Genomic DNA, 24,875 nt, shown 5'->3' on the forward strand with positions numbered 1-24,875 from the left:
AACTGCTTGTGCATGCCTTCATCTCCCGCCTCAACTACTGCAACATCCTCCTCTGTGGCCTACCTGCTAACACTCTCACACCCCTCCAATCCCTCCTCAACTCAGCTGCACGACTGGTCCATCTCTCGCCTCGCTACTCCTCTGCTACCCCCCCTTTGCAAATCCCTTCACTGGCTCAGATTTTCCCAGCGTATTCAGTTCATACTACTAACACTGACCTACAAAGTCATCCATAACCTCTCTCCTCCGTACATCTCTGAACTAATCTCCCGATATATTTCCTCACGTAATCTCCAGTCATCCCAAGACCTCCTTTTCTCCTCCACACTTATTCGTTCCTCAAGCAATTGCCTCCAAGATTTCTCCCGATTATCCCCCCATCCTATGGAATTCTGTGCCTCAACACGTTAGATTATCCGCCACACTTTGATACTTCAGACGGAACCTGAAAACGCATCTCTTCGAACAAGTTTACAGCCAGCCATGACCTTGTTGCTGCCACCTGAACAACACCGGAACTACTGCAACCCCCCAACCTACTGTCTCCTTCCCCATTCCTGTAGAATGTAAGCCTGCAAGGGCAGGGTCCTCTTCCTTCTGTACCAGTCCATCATTGTTAGTTTGTTTACTGTAAGTGATATCTGTATTTGGTATATAACCCCTCCTCATGTACAGCACCATGGAATCAATGGCGCTATATAAATTAATAAAATAATTTATGGTTAATGACATTCTATGAGAAATCCAAGAGCTGCGCTCGGATGATCTTTGGCTCTCCTGTGAAAAGTGGATGGAGCAGAGCTGCCATTGCTTGAAGTCCATTGCACTCAGGGTCCAGTTCTCAGGATCAGATGGGATCCCAGCAATCAGGACATTAACCTGTGGCTAGATGATGGCTTCAAAACAAAAAAGACCGACACTTTAGGGTAGACTTTTTTTTTTTTTTTATAAAAGTTAGTCCACTCTTAAAGTTGTTTTGGCATCCCATCCTAGTTTCTAACAATTAGGACATTTGAACAATATAACGTCTCCAATGCAGAAAACAATGGGGAGCTTGGCATTATGAAGCCATTGTTATGTGCGATTGTCTTATGATTGCTGATGATCACGCTTCTACAGTATATGACTCGCCTGGTAGGACTGCCATCACTACGGAAGTGCCTCACCTACTTAAGGTTACTTTAATGTCAAATAGCCAAGCCAAGACATGTACTACTGACACATCAAGTATAGCCAGGAAGTGCAGGCAATTCCAGCTACCGAAGCAAGACGTCACATTAATAGCTACCTTATATGCATAGCTGATGTGAGTAATATGGAACAATGACATAGGGTGCATAGCTGCAACCCTGGGGTTACAAAGTCAACATAGGAACGGTGGATTGGAGATCACTAATGTATGTCCGACCATAGATTGAGATTCGCTACAAGTAGAGTTGCCCAATTCCATGGTATTGGCTAAAAAACAGTAAAAGAAGCAGTGTGCGGTCTAGTAGATAATCAGAACTTTAGGGATTATTGAGAGACTTTATATAATGCTCGGGCTCCATTCTTCATTTTACAAGCGACCTAAGGTGGCCATACTTAGATGGAGGTCATCCAAATCTTCAACTTTGGTGAGACTGACAAACCAATGTATAAGTGGGGAGGTGGGGGTGCAGGGGCCAGGATCTCTCCTGCTTGTAGATGTCAGCTTATAAGAGAAAACGTTAAAAGGGGTTCTTTGGGCAAAATTGAAAATATAATATAAATTATAATATATATTATAAATTATAATCTATAATATAATATATGCGCTAGTGCAAACAGCAGCCTCCTGGACACAGATTTCAAATCCAACATTTATTACAGGAATTTTAACACTCCTATCAGAGAAAAATAACTAAAATATGTAGAAACCATTGTTTACATGGCAAAAAAGGACCATAAAAAAATAACCAATCCATAGGCTCGCCAATAAACAAAAAGTAGTGGCATCCCAGATTCACTGTCTGAATGGAGTGGTAGTATGATCACTGCTTTTTAAGAGTACATTCAGACCACAAACCTGCTTAGATATCCTCCCCCCAAACCCAATATGTGACAAGTTTTGTAAAACCCCACACAGTATAAAAAAAAAGTTGGCCAAGTACAAGCAGTCAAACTTAATTGCACACATGCCTTGCCAGATTTTTGCAATGGATGTCTGAACCCAGGACAAGTGTAGAAGTTACCACCCATCAATCCTCTCTCATTGGTGGATCAAGCTGTACTTTATAGCTCGCTTCTGGAAATCCGCTCACCAAGCACAGACTTTCTGGTGACCTTTGTGACTTGTTACAGCAGCTAATCTGAGGAGACTGCAACACTGGGGAGGAATCAACAAGCTGAACCAATCATAAGACGGGGGGGCGTGTCTCAGACTATCAAAGATGCCCTGTAGACACTGCAGTTCATCTGTAGTCACAGATCACGCACCAACCACATAATATAATTAATAGATTTATTAGTTTTTTTAGCTCAAGAATGGATAGTGGATTTAAGGCTTTAAAGTTGGCCTTTTGTGTATATGCAGATGTTACAAGTGGTTTTCCCACAGTGATCAACACCATAAGGCAACGTTCACACGTTCAGTATCTGTAAGCAAAAACCAGGAGTGGGTGATAAATACAGAAGTGGCGACGTGTTTCTATTATACTTTTCCTCTGTTTGTAAGCCAAAACTAGGAGTGGGACAAATACTGATGAAATACAGAACGTGTCCTAAAGTGGCAACCTTAGCAGCATTGCCTTTATTTGAATTTTACCAAACCAGCTGTTGAAAACAAGAACATGGTCCTTCATTCACACTTAATCTATTTTTTAGAGGTATCCAGCTCTTATGGATTGTAAAAGGTGGTATTAAAGCCAAGGTCATAGGAGTCACTAATGCCACTTGGGCCACGTAACACTGACCAGTTTAACCACAAACAGGCACCCGGACTTGTCCATGCCTAGATAGACTGAGGTAAGCAGAGATGTTGAGTAGCCACCCATCAGTAACGTAATGTTATCGCAAGCCGCCTGGTCACCCATCTGTGCACACCACTTACCTCGTTCTAAGGGCAATCCAAGCAGCGTCAATATCAGCATATAAATTCTTCTCTGTTGGTTTTCCAGAACTTGACCCATATCCAGAATAATCATAAGAAAATATGTTACAATTGATCCGTGAACCTAGTCCTATGTAAAAGCTGCTCATCTGACCAAGATCTACAGCATTTCCATGAGAAAACAGCAGGGTGTACTTAGCGTTCGGTGAGCAGCGTACAAACATGCAGGCAATGCGGTTCCCCCGACTGGTTCTAGTCATGAAGCACTCTATAGCATCCTTTTCCCTGGCAGAATATTGCCAGTCTGCACGTTCTGATAGATGTAGAGTCCAGCGACTTCCGCTCTCGTCACATATAAGGGTGTACGTTGGATCAGGGGGTAAGAAGGCAAGCTTAGAGGCAATCTTCCCTGGACATGGAGGGCAGCAGAAGAGGCAGCACAGCTCACTAAATGACAGATTATTCATCTTGATTTCTGTGAAGAAAATAAAAAAGTATGTCATTTAATTTGACACTGACGAATTGGACCAAAATTTCTTAGCTAGGTACCCTTAAGGGGAAGGTCACCCCAAAAATGCAAGTTAATCTACTTAAATAGGGGATTAACCCAAAGAAAAAATAAATAATTTTTTAGCGCTTTCATGGCAGCCTTATTTCATATACAAAGAATGGCTTAGTGCCCTTTAATTTGCACATAGTTTACCTGATCTCGATAAACAGCGCTCGCTTGCACAGTGCGAACTGCATCTACGTTCGCTCTGGAAGAGCTTAGTGGAGCGTGGGCTAAGCGTGGGGACACTGATCCATGGCTCCTTCCTAAAGCAGCTCGCTGCACGGCTTGGTGTACCAGCATAGTGAGCTGTGGCCTCAGACAGGAACCAGAGATCAGATTGACTCCTCCAGACATCTGTCTGAGATGGTTTAGTGAATCCTGCATTGACCAGGGGGTTGGAACAGATGACCCTGGAGGCCCTCCCAACTCTACCTTTCTATTTAATTTCGGATACACAGGAAGGCAGATTGAGCTGCGATTGCTCTGGACAAGCAAGTGCAGTTAATGAAGATCAGGGAAAGTGCTCGAAATGCAAACTGGAGGGTATAATTGTGCACAGAGCTCTTGGCCGGGCCAATGGTGCACCGAAGCGCTCTCGTTTGCTTTGCATATGAAATTAAAATAAATTGGTCACCAAAATGTATACTCCTGGTATAATTTGATTTTTTTTTTTTTTTTTTTTTTTTTTTTTTTGGGTGGGGTGGATCACACATATCCTATATAAATATATGTTGAATAATTTGCATTTTGGACGTGACCAACTCCCTTTAAGCACAGCACAACACAATAGAAAGTACCCCCTAAAGAAATGCCTTGTACAACTATGGCTAGATGTAGAAAAGCTTGAAAACTGAAGATAGAGTTTACATCACATTAATTTTAATGCAAGCTTTTGGTTTAGCTTTGGTATTTCATTTATTTCAGAGGCTGTCCTTTATCATATACCCCATTAATTCTGAAAGTCTGGTGCCAACAATATTTCTATTGGCCAGAGTGGAGAGAGGCAACAGTCTCAAACTCTAGAGGAACCAGTGGACAGCACTAAAGCCATGGAGCTAAAAAAAAAGTCAGTGTAATGCCAATTTTCACCTGTGGAGGCACTGCAGTTATATTGAACACTTACTATCAGGGTTCCAAACCAGATTTCTGCTGATCAAACACTTTCCACTAGAAAGAAGCATGGATGGTAAATTTAGGAACTGCACACTAAATGATCAGAGGTCAGATCAGTATCTCACATTCAATTATACTTTAAAGCCTAGCTCCCATTTTCCAACACATGAATGGGTTAAATTAAAAAATAAGCTGAAAATGCCAAGAAGTCTTCCCCCAATAATGTTGATGCAAAACTATTAAAATCTCAATCATTCAAAACACAAGCGTACCCAGATTAAAAAGACATCCTACATTTTGCCACTATTAGCGGTCACCACACGGAATAATAAAATCTTTATGTAGCGCCAACATATTCTGCAGCGCTTTACAATTCAGACAGTTTACAGACATCATCACTGTCCCCATTGTGGCTCACATACTGATAGGGACTGTAGATTGTGTGTTTCCTCTGGGTTCTCTGGTTTCCTCCCACACTCCAAAGAAACACAGGGAGAACATACTAACTCCTTGAAGATATTGTCCTTGGTGGGATGTGAACTGAGGACCCCAGCGCTGCAAGGTCACAGTGCTAACCACTGAGCCACCGTGCTGCCCTGCAATTCACACATGTTCCCAGATTTCTGACTCCGCTCCACCAGAATGCTGACTGGGTTCTTCCCTGAAATCAGCAGCACCGTTCTCACATCGGTCTTATGGAAACCAGTCCTGTAAGAATCTCTTACACAGGAGCCCCTACTCACACTAACATTAGAAAAGCTAAGGATGTACCCATATACAAAGACGAGAGGCTGTCACCAGAAATAGACATATGGTGACTAGTCTAGTGACTAAGCAGAAATAGGAGGAGGATGCGGTCTTCACTTTATGGCCCACAATAAACATATCCTCAGGAAAACAATCCCTGAAGGAAGGTATGCAAGATGTAAAGCGGTTACTTCAGTCACACCATTTATATAATCTAGCTCACTAGGTTAGTAACTTACGGGAACAAATAAAAACACCTTGCATCGGGCAAAAAGTTTGAGGCATCGCGCTTTCGTGCCAGTTGGAAGCAGCTCTGCCAAAATATGTGAAGCTGGCGGATTAGCCGGGGCAGGACTACACCCAAATGCAGAAAAAGTGCCAGCGGATTTTAGGCCAGAAATGCTACTGCAGTGCCAGGGAAGATGCACCAATTTCATTAAGTGGCATACTCCTTAAAAAAATTCAGTGCATTGTACTCTTTATCCAGACTTCATGAATTGGCCCCTGAGAGTAAATTTTAGGCCATGGTCCCACTATCAGTATTCGGACAGTATTTCTTCTCAGGAGTGGGAGCCAAAACCAGGTGAGGAACAATCAGAGAAAAGGTATGATAGAAAGAAGTCACCAATTCTGCATTTATCACCCACTCCTGGTTTTGTCTCCCACTCCTGAGAAAAAATACGGACCGAATACTGGATTGTGGGGCTGTGACCTAAACTTTAAAAAAGGGATGCTCTCAACTTTGAAAGTTTATTTTCTATCGACTGTAAATTATAGGGGGGGGGGGGGGGGATCACTTTCCAACCGCTGGGGGCCCTACCGATCCCAAGAACTAGGGGCTGAATGGAGCAGAGGTCGATCATGCGCACTACTGTTCCATTTATTCTTAAAGGGAGCGGTGGAAACTGTTGAGTGCAGTACGAACAATCGACCTCCGCGCCATTCAGCCGGGGTTCTTCCAAGGCCAGATTCATCCATAACTTAAAATCTTGAGACCACTATTAACCTTTTCCAGTTCAGATATACATTCAGTACATAGAAACAGTTTGCGAACCATAGACATGTACATCATTTCTGAGTTGCAGCCTGCATTAGGCCAGGCTCCTATGTGGTGTAAATGCAGCGCATCATCCGCTGCGGATAGTACCAAAGTTGTGAATAACCTAAATGGTCACAGCTTCCACAAACATTGGTTAGTGGCTACATGGGCAATCTAATAACGAAAGTATATTGTACTTTGCTTAAAAACTTTTTTGAAGGGAGAGGGGGTTGAAAACTCTTCGTAGCCAGTAGGTGTCTCCAGCTGAGCAATGTGCTGACTATTGCACATTGTAAACACTGATCGGTTTCTAACAGGGGTGCACAATCTGTGGCACAGGAGCCACATGCAGCCTTTAATGCTATTCTGTCCAGACCCCAACCATCTTGTCTGTCGGCTTCTGACGTGGCTTCCTTGCCACCTCCTTGTGTTGTGGTGCAGAGCATGGATCGATAAGTAGATGTGTACCTATGGTTCACTAGGTGTCCCTTGAACCTCTAACTAGTAGATACAAGGATTAAATCACCCGGCCATACAAGAATAAGGCTCTCACCAATGAACTTTTATGAGTGTAGTAAAAACACATTTTAGCAACTCCCATCAAGTACAGTAGCATGGTCTATTCTTTTCCAGAAAGCAAACAGGTGAGAAGGTGACTGCTCGTTTTCATGATTGGCGAGAGTTCTGGATCTGTAATATATCTGCATAGTGCATATATCAGACATGATTTTATAAACAGCCCAGATCATACGGCTTTAGGTATAATTGCTGCCCTTGGAATTGGTTCAGTCTGACAGTGTGGCCCTTGGACCAGAAAAGGTTGTGCACCTTTGGTCTATAGTTACAGCGAGCAGGACGGCTTATAAGTGGGGCACGTCCTTACAAGCCTGAAGCTGTTCCCAGCCCTTAGACAGGACTTCCTTGATGAACACAGCCTCAGCATAGTGGGAAAGCTGCTGAACGTTTATCATGTGACTGATTCCATCAGTATTCTGCAATTTCCTGCTCTTTTCATAGTGGATCAGCTGTGCAAGTTTAACCCAGACCTCATTTCTATAGTCTTCTGTTTCCGTACACAACTTGTCTCAATTCTCATAGCAGATCAGCAGTGCAATTCTTCCCTTCACTTGTGTTTTCTGTAGTGGGAAAGCAGGGCTACAGCCGTGATCACTGAGAAAGCCGCTGTCACCAAACATATATACTACATCAGAGCTGTGGAGTAGGTTAGCCAAACCTCAGACTGACTCCACAGCACTGCTTCACTACTGAGTGTGTACATAAAGTGTAGCACAGATTCATCTCACTGCCTCACTACTGAGCATGTACATAAAGTGCAGCACAGATTCATCTCACTGCTTCACTACTGAGCGTGTAAAGTGCAGCAGATTCATCTCACTGCCTCACTACTGAGCATGTACATAAAGTGTAGCACAGATTCATCTCACTGCCTCACTACTGAGCATGTACATAAAGTGTAGCACAGATTCATCTCACTGCCTCACTACTGAGCATGTACATAAAGTGCAGCACAGATTCATCTCACTGCCTCACTACTGAGCATGTACATAAAGTGCAGCACAGATTCATCTCACTGCCTCACTACTGAGCATGTACATAAAGTGCAGCACAGATTCATCTCACTGCCTCACTACTGAGCGTGCACATAAAGTGCAGCACAGATTCATCTCACTGCCTCACTACTGAGCATGTACATAAAGTGCAGCACAGATTCATCTCACTGCCTCACTACTGAGCATGTACATAAAGTGTAGCACAGATTCATCTCACTGCCTCACTACTGAGCATGTACATAAAGTGCAGCACAGATTCATCTCACTGCCTCACTACTGAGCATGTACATAAAGTGCAGCACAGATTCATCTCACTGCTTCACTACTGAGCGTGTAAAGTGCAGCAGATTCATCTCACTGCCTCACTACTGAGCATGTACATAAAGTGCAGCACAGATTCATCTCACTGCCTCACTACTGAGCATGTACATAAAGTGCAGCACAGATTCATCTCACTGCCTCACTACTGAGCGTGTACATAAAGTGCAGCACAGATTCATCTCACTACTGAGCGTGTACATAAAGTGCAGCACAGATTCATCTCACTACTGAGCGTGTACATAAAGTGCAGCACAGATTCATCTCACTACTGAGCGTGTACATAAAGTGCAGCACAGTCATCTCACTGCCTCACTACTGAGCATGTACATAAAGTGCAGCACAGATTCATCTCACTACTGAGCGTGTACATAAAGTGCAGCGCAGATTCATCTCACTGCCTCACTACTGAGCGTGTACATAAAGTGCAGCACAGATTCATCTCACTGCTTCACTACTGAGCGTGTACATAATGTGCAGCACAGATTCATCTCACTGCCTCACTACTGAGCATGTACATAAAGTGCAGCACAGATTCATCTCACTGCCTCACTACTGAGCATGTACATAAAGTGCAGCAGATTCATCTCACTGCCTCACTACTGAGCATGTACATAAAGTGCAGCACAGATTCATCTCACTGCCTCACTACTGAGCATGTACATAAAGTGCAGCACAGATTCATCTCAACTAACAGCCCAGATCCTTAGATCAGGAACAGAACAGACATTTATACGACATTTCATAACTTTCCCTAATTCTTATGAAAACATTTACAGCACATCCTGCATTGTACTACTGTACCCAATTTATTATGTATTTTAGAAGTCAGAGTCTGTTCATTTTATACCGACTCCACAGCCCTGAGTACAATGCAATGGGGGATGGAAAGGAAAGTTAGGAGCACCTATTGCAGGCATGCTCAGCCAACACAGTACATGAAAAAGGGGATTTCAAGGCAGATGGAGGAAGACAAGACCTGAACATTTATATTACATTACATTTTCATCCAAGTGACTGGTATACTTTCCCCAAATTCCATTTCCATGCTGTAGAACGGGACTTGCATAGTGGATCTGAGATTTACAGCACGTCACCTCATGCTGCGGTCCTCAGTGTGTATGTCACTCCTCTAATGCATAAGGTGAGGTGTATATAAAATACATGTCTTTTCAGCAGTGGATTTCACTGCATTCTTTTGGCATTGGAAATTCCACAAGGGATTCGCCATGTGAGAACATACTCTAAGCCAGGGGTGGGGAATCTCTTCTGCCAAGGGCCATTTGGATATTTATACCATCCTTTGGGAGCCGTACAATTCGTGTGCTAACCCCATCCTAACGCTGGCATTGGTGTAAGGTCGTAATCTTTCATTGCACGTGCCTCAGCGCTCAGTAGTGAACACTGCATACGCATGATCACAGAGCAAGAAGAAATTAATGGGCAGGCGGCCATCAAAATACAGCTGCCGGCCTAAGCACTGCTGTCTCTGGGAATTTATTATTCCCCATTATTCTGTACGGAGGGCTACGTGGGGCCCATTATTCCGTACGGAGGGCTACGTGGGGCCCATTATTCTGTACTACTAGTTGGCCCACAACTCTGTCCAAGTTTTTCATTTTGGCCCTCTGTGTGTGAGTTTCACATCCCTGCTCTAAGGGCATCAAGCTGTAATATTGTGTTACAAGTTTCCAGGACTGTCCTATTCATCTGAACAGACTATGTGGAAATCCATGCGAGTGTTGCAAAAACACCATTCAGATGCATGCAATGGATTTTTCATGTGTGACGTCAGGTAAGGAAATCAGTGAGCCATCAAGCTAAAAAGGCTTGGGCTGGGTGGGGAAAAACTCAGCATCCATGTGTTCAAGAAGTGCTGCTGATCTTGGCAATTTACTGTTGCTGTGCAAATGCGTTACTCATTAATATACCCCCCCCCCCCCGCACAGAATTATTAATTCTGTAAATGAAAAGCTGCCTTACTGCCCCTTAGCAGCCAATCACAGCACATCATTTATTTCTAAAGTAAAGAATACAAGATGAAAGCTGTGCTGTGACTGGTTGTGATTAACAGTTCCATAAATGTCTCCCTAAAATCTGCTTGGCTATCGATAAAGAAAGATGCTTTACTTTCTGTATTATTTCCACAATCGCAGCCAAAAAAAAAACAAACAAACAAAAAAAAAAAAAACAACACACAACTCATCCCCCAAAGGAGAAAGGTTTCTGAGTTTGTGAATATTCCACTGAGAATGACTGCACCATACAGCCCCCGAGCAATGGGGAATTAAAGTAGAAATCAATCATCCAGCTTTGTTCTCAGCAATAGTTAATATGAGGGGTGGGCCTGACTCGGCAGACAACTGGTTACCATGACCACGAAGGATTCAGTTTTATTATTTGTATGTTATACATTGCACAGACCAAATACCACAGGACAGGCGTAAAAATAGAAAATACCTTAAACACGTCTTAAGACGGCATTCTTCTCTGCACGCTGGGGAAACCTTGGTAAAAGCTACAGCTCTGAAATCTAAAGAAGTCCGCAGCAAAGCACAAGAGAAACATTGCCAAGCTCACCCCGGACACTCAATATGGCATACATGGAAAGAAAGCAGACAGAGGGCCCCCCCCCCCCCACGCGTGTGCCACACAGGACCCACCTCCCCCCCCCCCCCACGCATGTGACACACAGGACCCACCCCCCCCCCCCACGCATGTGCCACACAGGGCCCACCTCCCCCCCCCCCCCCCCACGCATGTGCCACAGAGGGCCCACAGCTTCTACACAGAGCAAAACAAAGCCCAATTGGAATATGCTTTCAGTGCCAAATCTTCACCCTGATGACAGACTGGTTCTTGCCAAGCTCACCCTGAACACTTCCAAAGTGATATAGTACTTGAAAAAATTACAGATAGTGGCCATGATACCTTTACACATGCTAGAAGGCCCCAGCTCATACGCTTTCCTGTCCCAATCTCTACCCATTTGAAAGACTGCCAAATATGCCTTGTAGCCACTTATACCTTGTTTTACCATCAAGAACATCCAGCTGTGGAGGATTTCAAAGCGATCATTCAGCCAGAGAGCCTAGATTTACAGCCATCTTTAAAAGGCTATTCTCATTTCCAAGATCCTATTCCAATATGTAGTAGGTGTAATAATATTAGCAAATACCTCCAATTAGAAATTTAGCATAGATCTGAATCACCATGTCACTTATCCCATGTGCAGGGTATTGAAACAGCTTAGGTATCCATGGTTACAATCACTAACAGCTAACTGTCACTGTTTTCATAATAATTTGGGAAAGTTATGAAATGTCCTATAAATGTCTGTTCCTGATCTAAGGATTTAGGCTTTTAGTTGAGATGAATCTTTGCTGTACTTTATGTACCTGCTCAGTAGTGAAGCTCCTCTACAGATCAAAGGAAAAAGGCACTGGAAAGGAATGGCTGCACTCATCTCAGAACTGCTAGAGCGAACAGGAAAACAGGATTAAGACAAGTAAAGAGCCTCATAATGGTGATGTAAAATGGTAACAGGCTTTTCTACAGTAAATTTATCACTTAAATACGAGCAATGTATGAGGGAGTCGGCAGTCAGGGAAATTGAGAAGTCAGAGTGGGAAGTTTGGCTTACTGACTCCACAGCCCTGATCAGAAAAACTATATTACATTTCTAATTGGAGGTATTAGTTATTACACCTACTATATATTGGGATAGGATCTTGGAGATAGGAATAGCCCTTTAATGACAAGTAATACTCGAGAACAGATTTCAGTTTTGTATACCAATACTAATTTTAACTTTTTCACTAAGCTGGTTTCACAGTGAAAGTAACTGGAGTGACAGACACTTGAAATTGTAGTATGAAAACCTCCAGGGCCTTAACTACCAATAAATGACAAGACCTGCACAATAACATTGTTTCCAGGAGTGTTATGTTTTCAGTAAATAGTGATTTGTTTTATTGTAAAACCAGGTAGAATTACCGGCAGTGAGAACGTGCCATTGACGGGAATTAGACTCCCTTCATCCAGACCATTGAAGGCCTCTTCTATTTTAGCGAGGCCTTCAGACTGTCTAAGGTCCTGTTTACATCACATTGGAGCCGTCTGTTGGTACACGTGAGTAATATTCCTCAAAAGGTTGTACAGTAGTATACAGTGTATATACTTTTTACATGTATACAGTGCCTCACCATTGCCAATTTTATATATACACAAATCTAAATAGACACCAAGGGGTACAATTTTATAATGCATATAGCTTTTAAGGGTTCAATTCTACAAACAGATTAGAGCTCCATAATACCTTCTACAAGTCTTTGGGGCCCCACTCCAGTCCACATACAGAGTTTCTTAGCAATTCGTGCTGTACTAAGCTCACGCAGGCTCTGAATATATATGGCTGACTTATGTACGACACCTAAGCTGGTGCAACTTCTATAACTAGTGTTTTATTGAAAGGACCATTCTAAGTTCACTTTATAATACAACCGAAACCACCACCCTTATAACAGCATAATAGAACAAAAAAAACCTTAACAAAAATAGGTACATAGTTGTTAGCCAGGAAATGTTAATATAATCATGGACATAACGTGTCAGACCTCTTGGCCACTGTTCACACCGCTCACTGGTCTATCAGGAGTTTTGCAACTTTCTGATGTTAGACTTCCCATGATTTACATAGTTTATAAGGCCGAAAAAAGACAAGCGTCCATCGAGTTCAGCCTATTTCTTGTGCACTACAGCTATTCCGCAGCGTTGATCCAGGGGAAGGCAAAAAAAAACCCATGCGGTATAGGCCAATTTACATCATTGAGGAAAAATTCACTTCCCGACTCCAATCTGGCAGTCAGATTAAATCCCTGGATTAATTAACTATCACTAAGCATAAGATGTAATTTTATTGTTCTCAAGAAAGGCGTCCAGGCCTCTCTTGAACTCATTAAGTGAGTTGGACATCACCACTTCCTCTCCCATAGAGTTCCAGAGTCTCACGGCTCTGACCGTAAAGAATCCCCTTCTATGCTGGTGCAGGAACCTCCTTTCCTCCAGACGCATAGTGTGCCCCCTCGTCTTTGTCACCATCCTTGGTATAAACAGGTCATGGGAGAGATCTCTGTACTGCCCCCTGTACTGATTAGGTGTTGAAAACTGAATAACCCACTTTGAACAGGGAACTTGTCGTAATTTTTTGGACCACTATCTCCCCTGCACGGCATTGCGCCACCTGCACACGGGAGGGAGCAGTTTGGTCCTCGACTCCAAAAGCAAATGCCACAGTTCTGGTCCTTTTAGATTTGCTGCAGTGGCGATATCTCATCTACTGTCCGGCAGCCAGGCAAGCTCAGCAGCTTGTACTATCTACATCAGCAGATACACTGAGCTCAGAGATTGGTGGCAGTGCTGTCAACGTAACGTCAACGCTACAGCCAATCAGACAGGAACAGCAGTGGAACCCAGGAGGGCAAGTAAAGCTCTGTTTTTCCCCCCATACATGATCACTAAGACTATGGGCTAAAGTTAGTTGAAATGGGACAACTCTTTAAAACAGCAGCATAAGGACAAGCTGGTTTGAAAACTTCAGAAAGTTACCTTTAAAGTTTATTGATGCTGCTATGCATATGGCAGAGCACCAGCTCAGCAGTTTTATTTTTATGTCCCTACTTTTGCTTGTAAGGGCAAGAAATTAGCTAACAAACTTCAAAAGATGTTTATTCAAAGCCAAGATCAAAGCAGTAATAAACCTCAGCATGGCAGGTAGCGGTGCGCCCAAGTCACAACTGTGCGAGTGCAGGTACAGCACTTACAGACTGAAAAAAGATAATTAGCTGATATCACCTGATACTCACAGGAATCCCAGGCTCACGGATTAGTGTCCAGCATACATTTGCAAGGATATATAAGGAAGGTAAAATCCGGTGCCACATGTGATAAATCCTTTTATTCCAAAATTAAAAATCACAACATGTCTCTAGGAAGGGAACAACAGTTCCCCTCCTAGGGACATGTGATTTTTAATTTTGGAATAAAAGGATTTATTGCACGTGGCACCGGATTTTACCTTCCTTATACAGCACTTACAGGCCAATGCTGGCTGTATCTGTAGCACCGGGTGTACATTACCATGCAGCAGATCAATGAATGCAGAGTCTGCATTGTGCTAGGCTTCTGAAAGAAAGGCTTAGGCAGGGGCTCAGTGTCCTGCTGCACCACGTACGGCCTCACTGGGAAGAGACAAGTGAGCCTTACAAATAGCAGAGCGGCCGTCTGATAGCACAGTGTATGCAGGGCCGGAAGGCCATGACGCAGCATTACCATAGCGTTACTATTACAAGCCTATGTAGTGCTACAAGAGGGTCTAAAAATTAATTATGGATCATATGGGACTGGAGGAAGCACAAATAAAACCAAAAGCCCTGATCCAGTTACATGTCAGCCTTGCTTAGGGACTGCACAACAGATTAGCTACACTGAACTAATCCCTGACAGAAGATGCCACGGTCAAGGGTTTACACTCGTCAAACCCTTCATTCGGATGGCCATATAATTATCATTTGCAGTGTGTGTATGATGTATATACAGTTGTGCTCAAAAGTTTACATACCCCGGCAGAATTTTTTCATTCTTGGCCTTGTTTCAGTGAATGATAACAAAAAATCTTTTTCTCCACTCATGGTTATTGGTTGGGTGAAGCCATTTATTGTCAAACTACTGTGTTTTCTCTTTTTAAATCTTAATGACAACCAAAAACATCCAAATTACCCTGATCAAAAGTTCACATACCCTGGTGATTTTGGCCTGATAACATGCACAGAATAGAATGGCTACTAAAGGTAACATCCTCACCTGTGACGTGTTTGCTTGTAATCAGTGTGTGTGCATAAAAGCTGAGTGAGTTTCTGGGATCCAGAGACTCTTGGGAGCCAGCAGCACTTACCTGAATAGAGGAGCAAGGTGGAAAAAAATATAAAATTCCTGTGAATCTAAGCCTGTAGTGCAGCACTGGTGTGACCATGTTCTATGTAAACCTACAATGGGAAAAAACACTTATAAAGGCAACACTGTATTGAATTTTGGGAAGGGGTGAGGGAGCGAGTTCCCCTTGCAGTGGTCCCATGTTGAGAACACAACACACCTCAGCAGGTGCAAGTTAATGGTCCTGCTGCTGCTCTGTCCTGTACATGCAAAGTGAAGGCCTCATCTTCGTGCCGTGCAAGTCTTCAAAGATCAGGAATAGATACAATCTGTGCAGTAGGCGAAATAAAAGAATACCTAAAGAATGCAGAAACACCAGTGGCTTTATTCAGGATGTCTGACACCTACATGTTTCAGGGCCAGACTTACCATCCATGTCCTAGGAGCACAAGAGGTAGATCGGCAGCACACTAGGCACCAGTAGGACATAGGGGCCTACAGGAATCCAGGATCCATGTGACAGAAGCCAGTGCAACATTGCCATGTTACAGAGTATGTCCTGCAGAGTGATGAGCGCTATCAACTGTACCGTCCTGCACGGTTAAGGGGGAAGAGATCAGTCTGACCCTGAAACACGTAGGCGTCAAACATCCCAAATAATGCCATTAATGTTTCTACAAACTCATTTTGCCTCCAGCACAGCCATATATCTAGTCCCTACCTACAAAGGCTTCTATTCACTCATAGTAGAACTCAAGAACGCAGAAACAATATCAGAAATAATGGCTACAGGCAGCTGATGGACTGAATGCTATACACTGGAGGAGCCAGTTAGATCACAAGTTGCATTTTGTAACAAGCAGCATAAGACGTTTCAAGACATCAATAGAGATCAAAAGGGCCCGCGTGTCCGTTTCCTACCATCAGTGTCTCGCCCGCGTGTCCGTTTCCTACCATCAGTGTCTCGCCCGCGTGTCCGTTTCCTACCATCAGTGTCTCGCCCGCGTGTCCGTTTCCTACCATCAGTGTCTCGCCCGCGTGTCCGTTTCCTACCATCAGTGTGTTTGTTTTTCATAGATTGATAAATTAAAGCTTTTTCTATCCTTTGCAATGTTAAACATGGGCAGCACACTGATGCCATCCGTGTGCTCTATGTGTTTTACATGGACCCATACTTATACTGGCACTTTTCATCTATGATGCCAGAGAAAAAAAAAAACAAAAAACGGACATGTCTGAGTTTTGCATGGACAAATGGTTTGTGAAAAACACAAACATGTGAACAGCAACATATATTATAATGGGTACTTGTTGTATACATTATAAAAAAAAAAAAAAAAAAGATACAAACACGTACATGTGATTCATTCCTTACCCACCTTCCCTGTGTCCAACAGTCTCCCCGGGGTCTTCTAGCCGTGTCTATTGTATGCATTGCTGGTGTAAAGCAAACACTGCAGCTAATCAGTGAACTCAGCGGCTCTGATCAGCGTGTGCTGTCAACTCAGACAGAGCAACTGAGCTTAGTTCTGCGGCCAGGAATTCCCAACACCGGGAGCAGTGGAAGAGAGTAAGGCCATGTGCCCACATAACGTTTTTGCGGCATTTTGACAGCTGCGAAAACGCTTGTAAAACCGTCTGCCATGCAAAGCAATGTGAATTCGGATGTGCTGTGCACATGATGCGCACCGAATTCGCATTAATAATAATAGTTTTTATTTTTATAGCGCCAACATATTCCGCAGCACTTTACAAATTTTAGGGGGGACATATACAGACAATACAGAATAAGCATATCTCATATCGAAAGGAGTGAGGGCCCTGCTCGCAAGCTTACAGTCTATGAGGATTGTGTTGCAAAACGCAGCATGACCATTTCTACCGCGATTACACTGCAAATTCGCGGCCATTATGGAACATTGAAAGGCAGCAAACCCGCAGGTATATGTGGATTTGCAGCGTCTCAATTAAATTTAATGGCCGCGAATTTGCAGCGTAATCGCGATGCGTGTGGTACCAGGGATGAAGAGGAGACTACAACTCCTCTTCATCCCGGCTACCACGCGGTGAAAAAAAGAAATAAAAAAGTTAAAAATAAACAAAACCTGTATATTCACCTCTCCGGCGGCCCCCGGTCTGCTCCTGGCCACGTTCTCTCTCCTTGCCGTCCTGCAGTGTACTGTCAGGACCTGCGGTGACGTCATTTAGTCACCTGATGGTCAATCAACCGCTGACGTCAGCGGTCAGGTGATGGTCGCGTGACGATCAGCTGACTAAATGACGTCACCTCAGGTCCTGAAAGTACACTTAAGGACGGCAAGGAGAGAGAACGTGGCCGGGAGCAGACTGGAGAGGTGAGTATACAGGTTTTTTTTTTTTTTTTTTTTTTACTATAGATGCTGCATTTAAAGCATCAATTGTTCACACATTATAAATCCATGCCGGTTGCATGGATTTATATTGTGTGACCAACTTATCAAGCACTTTTCCAAGTGATGCTCAAAATCGCTTGAAAAAACGCATGCAAATCTGCATGCGTTTTTTCTGCCAGAAAGAGGCAAAAACGCTCTGCATCAAATCTGCTACGTGGGCACATAGCCTAAGTGCTGAACTCGGGAAAGGGGAGTAAAGCAGAGTTGTTGTTTTTTTTACATAAACTGCAAATGTGGAAGAGTTTCTGAAAGTGGACAACCCCTTTAAGAATGGTATGCTGTTGCATTGGTTTACGTTACATTTCAAAATGATGGGAACATCTTCACGGCACTTGTATATTTTCCTATACACTGGTCCTACTATGTAAAGGTATAGGTTAGATACAAGTTGGCACTGCAGTTTAACGTATCCGCACCTTATTTCCACTGATGTATGGGGGAAAACACAAATCAGCTGACTAATGTGTACCATTAGGACGCCCATACACATCAGGAGGAAAGAAGGAGCAGGCATGTGGTTCTGCAGCATGCCTGATCATGTGCTCCCAATACACTGCTCTTAGGAGCTAGGAGAAATACTGGTCAGCTATGCCAGCTGACAACCATCTGGTGTATGGCCATCACAAAATAGAGGGGTTAGTTTGTGAGGTCCTGCCGGATATGGCATAAAGGTCCAGAACACGGCTGTAGAGGTGGAGTCAGTGTCCATTTTGGTGGAGTCGGTATAAAATGGACCAACTCCAACTCCTAAAATATATAATAAATTGGGTTCAGTAGTTCAATGCAGTTTGTGGGGAATATTTTTTCCTAAGAATTTGGGAAAGTTATGAAATGTCCTATTCCTGATCTAAGGGCCTAGACTTTTAGCTGAGATGAATCTGTGCTACAGTAAATTTATCACTTAAACAGGAGCCATGTATGAGGGAGTCGGAGTCGTGGAGATTGAGGAGTCCGGAGGTTTGGCTTACCGACTCCACAGCCTTGGTCCAGAAGGAAAGTTGCATCAAGTAAACAAGGTCAGAAGAAAGTAACTGAATCATTTCCCAGTATTCACATTGCAGTGCACATGACTCAGGTACATAGTCTTCGCTGTACGTAGTAAAGGCTGCACCTGTTTTCCTGAGGGGAAATCCGAGCATCAGACGGTGTGCCACTACGCAGGGTCATATACGTCACTGAACGGACTAATAAGCAGGTAACGGCAATTTTTCTGGCCTGATCACATTGAAGGAATGACGCAAGACTGCACTATATATCCACTATGTCATGGTCCCTTTTTCTGTTAAGGAATTCTCCAGCAATGTAAAAATTCATAAAGCAAAATGTCAAAAATTCCCCCAACATGGATGCAGTCTTGTTAAACCTATCCCAAAATGATAGGACAGATGCCAGTGAGCATGTGAAGTAAGGAGCTACACTGATGTGACCTGGAGGTAGTACGATATTACATGGTATATGCATCTCCGGGTCACAGCAGCGGAGCTCCTTACTGCACATGCTCACTGGCTCCTGACCTGTGACCTGGAGGTAGTACAATATTACATGGGATATGTATCTCCAGGTCACAGCAGCGGAGCTCCCTGCTGCACATGCTCACTGGCACCTGACCTGTGACCTGGAGGTAGTATGATATTACATGGTATATGCATCTCCAGGTCACAGCAGCGGAGCTCCCTGCTGCACATGCTCACTGGCACCTGACCTGTGACCTGGAGGTAGTATGATATTACATGGGATATGTATCTCCAGGTCACAGCAGCGGAGCTCCCTGCTGCACATGCTCACTGGCACCTGACCTGTGACCTGGAGGTAGTATGATATTACATGGGATATGTATCTCCAGGTCACAGCAGCGGAGCTCCCTGCTGCACATGCTCACTGGCACCTGACCTGTGACCTGGAGGTAGTATGATATTACATGGGATATGTATCTCCAGGTCACAGCAGCGGAGCTCCCTGCTGCACATGCTCACTGGCACCTGACCTGTGACTTGGAGGTAGTATGATATTACATGAGATATGTATCTCCAGGTCACAGCAGCGGAGCTCCCTGCTGCACATGCTCACTGGCACTTGCGGCCATTCTAATTCTATAGCGATTACGTCCCTGGATAAGACACTTGTGATTTACTAACTAGGAGTTTCTGGTATTCATTTATAATGACATTTCCTTTATGGAGAACTCCTTTAATGTCAGATAAAGGGATACCGGTTCGTAAACCGCACATAAATTACGTCCTTTGCAGGAGAATGGCGTGAGCCATGCCGCTGCTACACGGGGGGTGCACTCTGATGTGCCAATACAGGGTGTCTGGCACCATATCTGCACTACTACAGGGCAGCATCGCCACGATATCGACTGTCAGCCAATCACTGGCGACATCTAGGCCACAGTTAAAGAGGAACCATTAGAAATGCCCTTCTATATGGAGTGCGGAATCCCATCATGGCATAGATGCCAGCCATACAATTAGTATTCGGCACACTATAATTACACATACGCAGACATTCTAGTAAGCCATTAGTGATCTTTACAGGCACGCCACGATCCTCGGCTTGTCCCATGTCAGCAGCGTCACATGGCAGCTGCATACAGTCATGTGACCTCAGGAATTCCAGCCACTGGTCTCTAATTGTAGAACATGTCCTACAAGATGTGCTCCGGACATGAGAGGGTGGATCAGCCTGTGCCTACCAAGTCCGCCCCCTCATCCCAATCCATGGATACTAATACCAGAAGCTCCATGGGGGAAGGGGGCCGAGATACTTCAGAGCTGAGCAATATGCTGGAAGAAAACAAGGGACTTTAATCCCAGCTAATCCATGCATTGTTTTATGTAATCTGTGCTGGAATGGGGAAAGCCCTAATTGTGGTGCGAAGGGTTAAGAACGCTGTACAATTAGAGGCTGGCAGTGATTTGTGATCACACTGTAGAATAGAAGTTGGCCTGACCTGAAGCAACCTCAAAGACAAATGCAGAGCTTCACTGGAGAGGAGCCACTGGTCACATGGGGGAACCCAAATTCTGCAGCGCCCGATGACATTCCCAAACTCTGACAAGCACAGATCCTACAGCAACCATGTTGTATGCTGACACTTTACATGACAAAGAGCACTCTGGTGAGACCCTCTCTACAAACCATTCCCAGGACTAGGTGCGGGGGAGGGGGAATACAAAGGAGCCAACCGGGGATACTGGGACCAAGGCACAGGCTGATCCAGGGGAACAAACACTGTCTCTGCTGCCCAGGGTCACAATACCGTCCATTGTGTCTGGCCCTGCAGAAAAGACTTATACCAGGAGACACAGGACCCGCCTGCAGATCCCAGGCCGCCACACACACACAGGACCCGCCTGCAGATCCCAGGCCGCCACACACACGCGGGGCAGGCAATTACACAGGACCCGCCTGCAGATCCCAGGCCGCCACACACACACACAGGACCCGCCTGCAGATCCCAGGCCGCCACACACACGCGGGGCAGGCAATTACACAGGACCCGCCTGCAGATCCCAGGCCGCCACACACACACAGGACCCGCCTGCAGATCCCAGGCCGCCACACACACACACACACACACACACACAGGACCCGCCTGCAGATCCCAGGCCGCCACACACACACACACACACGACCCGCCTGCAGATCCCAGGCCGCCACACACACAGGACCCGCCTGCAGATCCCAGGCCGCCACACACACACAGGACCCGCCTGCAGATCCCAGGCCGCCACACACACACAGGACCCGCCTGCAGATCCCAGGCCGCCACACACACACAGGACCCGCCTGCAGATCCCAGGCCGCCACACACACACAGGACCCGCCTGCAGATCCCAGGCCGCCACACACACAGGACCCGCCTGCAGATCCCAGGCCGCCACACACACACACACACACACAGGACCCGCCTGCATATCCCAGGCCGCCACACACACACACACACACAGGACCCGCCTGCAGATCCCAGGCCGCCACACACACACACACACACACACACAGGACCCGCCTGCAGATCCCAGGCCGCCACACACACACAGGACCCGCCTGCAGATCCCAGGCCGCCACACACACACACAGGACCCGCCTGCAGATCCCAGGCCGCCACACACACACACACACACACACACACACAGGACCCGCCTGCAGATCCCAGGCCGCCACACACACACAGGACCCGCCTGCAGATCCCAGGCCGCCACACACACACACAGGACCCGCCTGCAGATCCCAGGCCGCCACACACACACACACACACACACACACACACAGGACCCGCCTGCAGATCCCAGGCCGCCACACACACACACACACACGACCCGCCTGCAGATCCCAGGCCGCCACACACACAGGACCCGCCTGCAGATCCCAGGCCGCCACACACACACAGGACCCGCCTGCAGATCCCAGGCCGCCACACACACACAGGACCCGCCTGCAGATCCCAGGCCGCCACACACACACAGGACCCGCCTGCAGATCCCAGGCCGCCACACACACACAGGACCCGCCTGCAGATCCCAGGCCGCCACACACACAGGACCCGCCTGCAGATCCCAGGCCGCCACACACACACACACACACACAGGACCCGCCTGCATATCCCAGGCCGCCACACACACACACACACACAGGACCCGCCTGCAGATCCCAGGCCGCCACACACACACACACACACACACACAGGACCCGCCTGCAGATCCCAGGCCGCCACACACACACAGGACCCGCCTGCAGATCCCAGGCCGCCACACACACACACAGGACCCGCCTGCAGATCCCAGGCCGCCACACACACACACACACACACACACACACAGGACCCGCCTGCAGATCCCAGGCCGCCACACACACACAGGACCCGCCTGCAGATCCCAGGCCGCCACACACACACACAGGACCCGCCTGCAGATCCCAGGCCGCCACACACACACACACACACACACACACACACAGGACCCGCCTGCAGATCCCAGGCCGCCACACACACACACACACACACACACACAGGACCCGCCTGCAGATCCCAGGCCGCCACACACACACAGGACCCGCCTGCAGATCCCAGGCCGCCACACACACACACACACAGGACCCGCCTGCAGATCCCAGGCCGCCACACACACACACACACACAGGACCCGCCTGCAGATCCCAGGCCGCCACACACACACACACACACACACACACACAGGACCCGCCTGCAGATCCCAGGCCGCCACACACACACACACACACACAGGACCCGCCTGCAGATCCCAGGCCGCCACACACACACACACACACACAGGACCCGCCTGCAGATCCCAGGCCGCCACACACACACACACACAGGACCCGCCTGCAGATCCCAGGCCGCCACACACACACACACACACACACACACACACACAGGACCCGCCTGCAGATCCCAGGCCGCCACACACACACACACACACACACACACACACACACACAGGACCCGCCTGCAGATCCCAGGCCGCCACACACACACACACACAGGACCCGCCTGCAGATCCCAGGCCGCCACACACACACACACACAGGACCCGCCTGCAGATCCCAGGCCGCCACACACACACACACAGGACCCGCCTGCAGATCCCAGGCCGCCACACACACACACACACAGGACCCGCCTGCAGATCCCAGGCCGCCACACACACACACACACACACACACACACACACACACACACACACACACACAGGACCCGCCTGCAGATCCCAGGCCGCCACACACACACACACACAGGACCCGCCTGCAGATCCCAGGCCGCCACACACACACACAGGACCCGCCTGCAGATCCCAGGCCGCCACACACACACACAGGACCCGCCTGCAGATCCCAGGCCGCCACACACACACACAGGACCCGCCTGCAGATCCCAGGCCGCCACACACACACAGTACCCGCCTGCAGATCCCAGGCCGCCACACACACGCGGGGCAGTTACACAGTACCCGCCTGCAGATCGCAGGCCGCCACACACACGCGGGGCAGTTACACAGTACCCGCCTGCAGATCGCAGGCCGCCACACACACGCGGGGCAGTTACACAGTACCCGCCTGCAGATCGCAGACAGCCACACACATGGCAATTCCCTAATGTCTTATTACCTCCTTGCTCCAGAGGACACAGCTGAGATCAATAGATTCTATAGAACCTGACCAGGAGAGTGCCGCGGTATATGTCAGCACTATACAGATGCATACACCTCATATATAGGGGTATATGACACAGAACCTTGTAAGACCAGCTGCTAATATTCACATGATGGGGGAGAATGATCTACACGGACTTGGCTGATAACAGGGAGCAGTAGAGCCACCTGTAATCACGAATGACTGGTGACAAAGTTTGCAGCCAACTCTCAGTAACCAGCCGTCACCAGACCGTGTGCCCCCCGGCTTATATATGAGGGGCTCCCAGCAGGCACTGGACAGACCGCCTGCCTGTCGGATATCGCCACTAGGGGCAGCACAATACTGACCTGCGGAGTGCGGGGACAGCGGCTGGTGCGATCACGGCTCAGGCCTGTAGTCCGCTCACGGGGGTCTCCGCGTGACGTCACGCCACTCACACAATGACGTCACTGCAGTCTTCCTTGTAGCTCGCCGCTATGCGTCATACCCCGGAGCGCTGGCGCTTTGCCGCTGACATGCGATCTTCTGCCCGTCCCGCCGGCGCCGCAGGTCAACAAGGAGCTCGCTGTGCGGTGTCGCCCGTAAAGGTGACAGCTGCAGTGCGACGACGTCTTCACCCCCCGTAGTGAGGACACAAGGCACCCCCGCGATTTCCCGCACAGGCGCTGCCGCAGTGAAGCACACGGAACTCCGCACTGATAGCAGTAAGACTCAGCACCGAGTGACCCGGGGGGAGTGCGGGGAGGAGTCCCCAGGCGCTGCTGATGCCTTTGCTATTATTGGTGGGCGGGGCACTAGCGCCTGTCATAGCCAATTAGAACGTGAGAAAAGTTACGTCACAGTATGAATCCAACCAATGAGATCATTAGTGTTCTGTCTTGTCATCCAATCATAAAGCGCCCTGACTGTGATGGTTTGCTAAAACATACTTCTATACTGAGGAGGCGGG

General features: G+C 46.9%; 1 protein-coding gene across 1 annotated transcript in view; it reads right to left on the reverse strand.

Annotated features, from left to right (window-relative positions):
- Nucleotides 1-24,723, reverse strand: part of ABHD17B (abhydrolase domain containing 17B, depalmitoylase) — a 32,682-nt gene extending 7,959 nt beyond the window's left edge. Inside the window, exons 1-2 of the mRNA XM_073670417.1 lie at nt 24,274-24,723; nt 3,071-3,545 (exon numbers count right to left, since the gene is read on the reverse strand). Of these exons, the coding sequence (XP_073526518.1) occupies nt 3,071-3,537 (467 nt within the window). The 5' untranslated portion in view covers nt 3,538-3,545; nt 24,274-24,723. The remainder of the gene's footprint in view (nt 1-3,070; nt 3,546-24,273) is intronic.
- Between the last annotated feature and the right edge of the window lie 152 nt (nt 24,724-24,875).

This window comes from Phyllobates terribilis, unplaced genomic scaffold, assembly GCF_046119375.1.
Source record: "Phyllobates terribilis strain yellow unplaced genomic scaffold, ASM4611937v1 Scaffold_1__5_contigs__length_1240528914, whole genome shotgun sequence".
Taxonomy (NCBI): Eukaryota; Metazoa; Chordata; class Amphibia; order Anura; family Dendrobatidae; genus Phyllobates; species Phyllobates terribilis.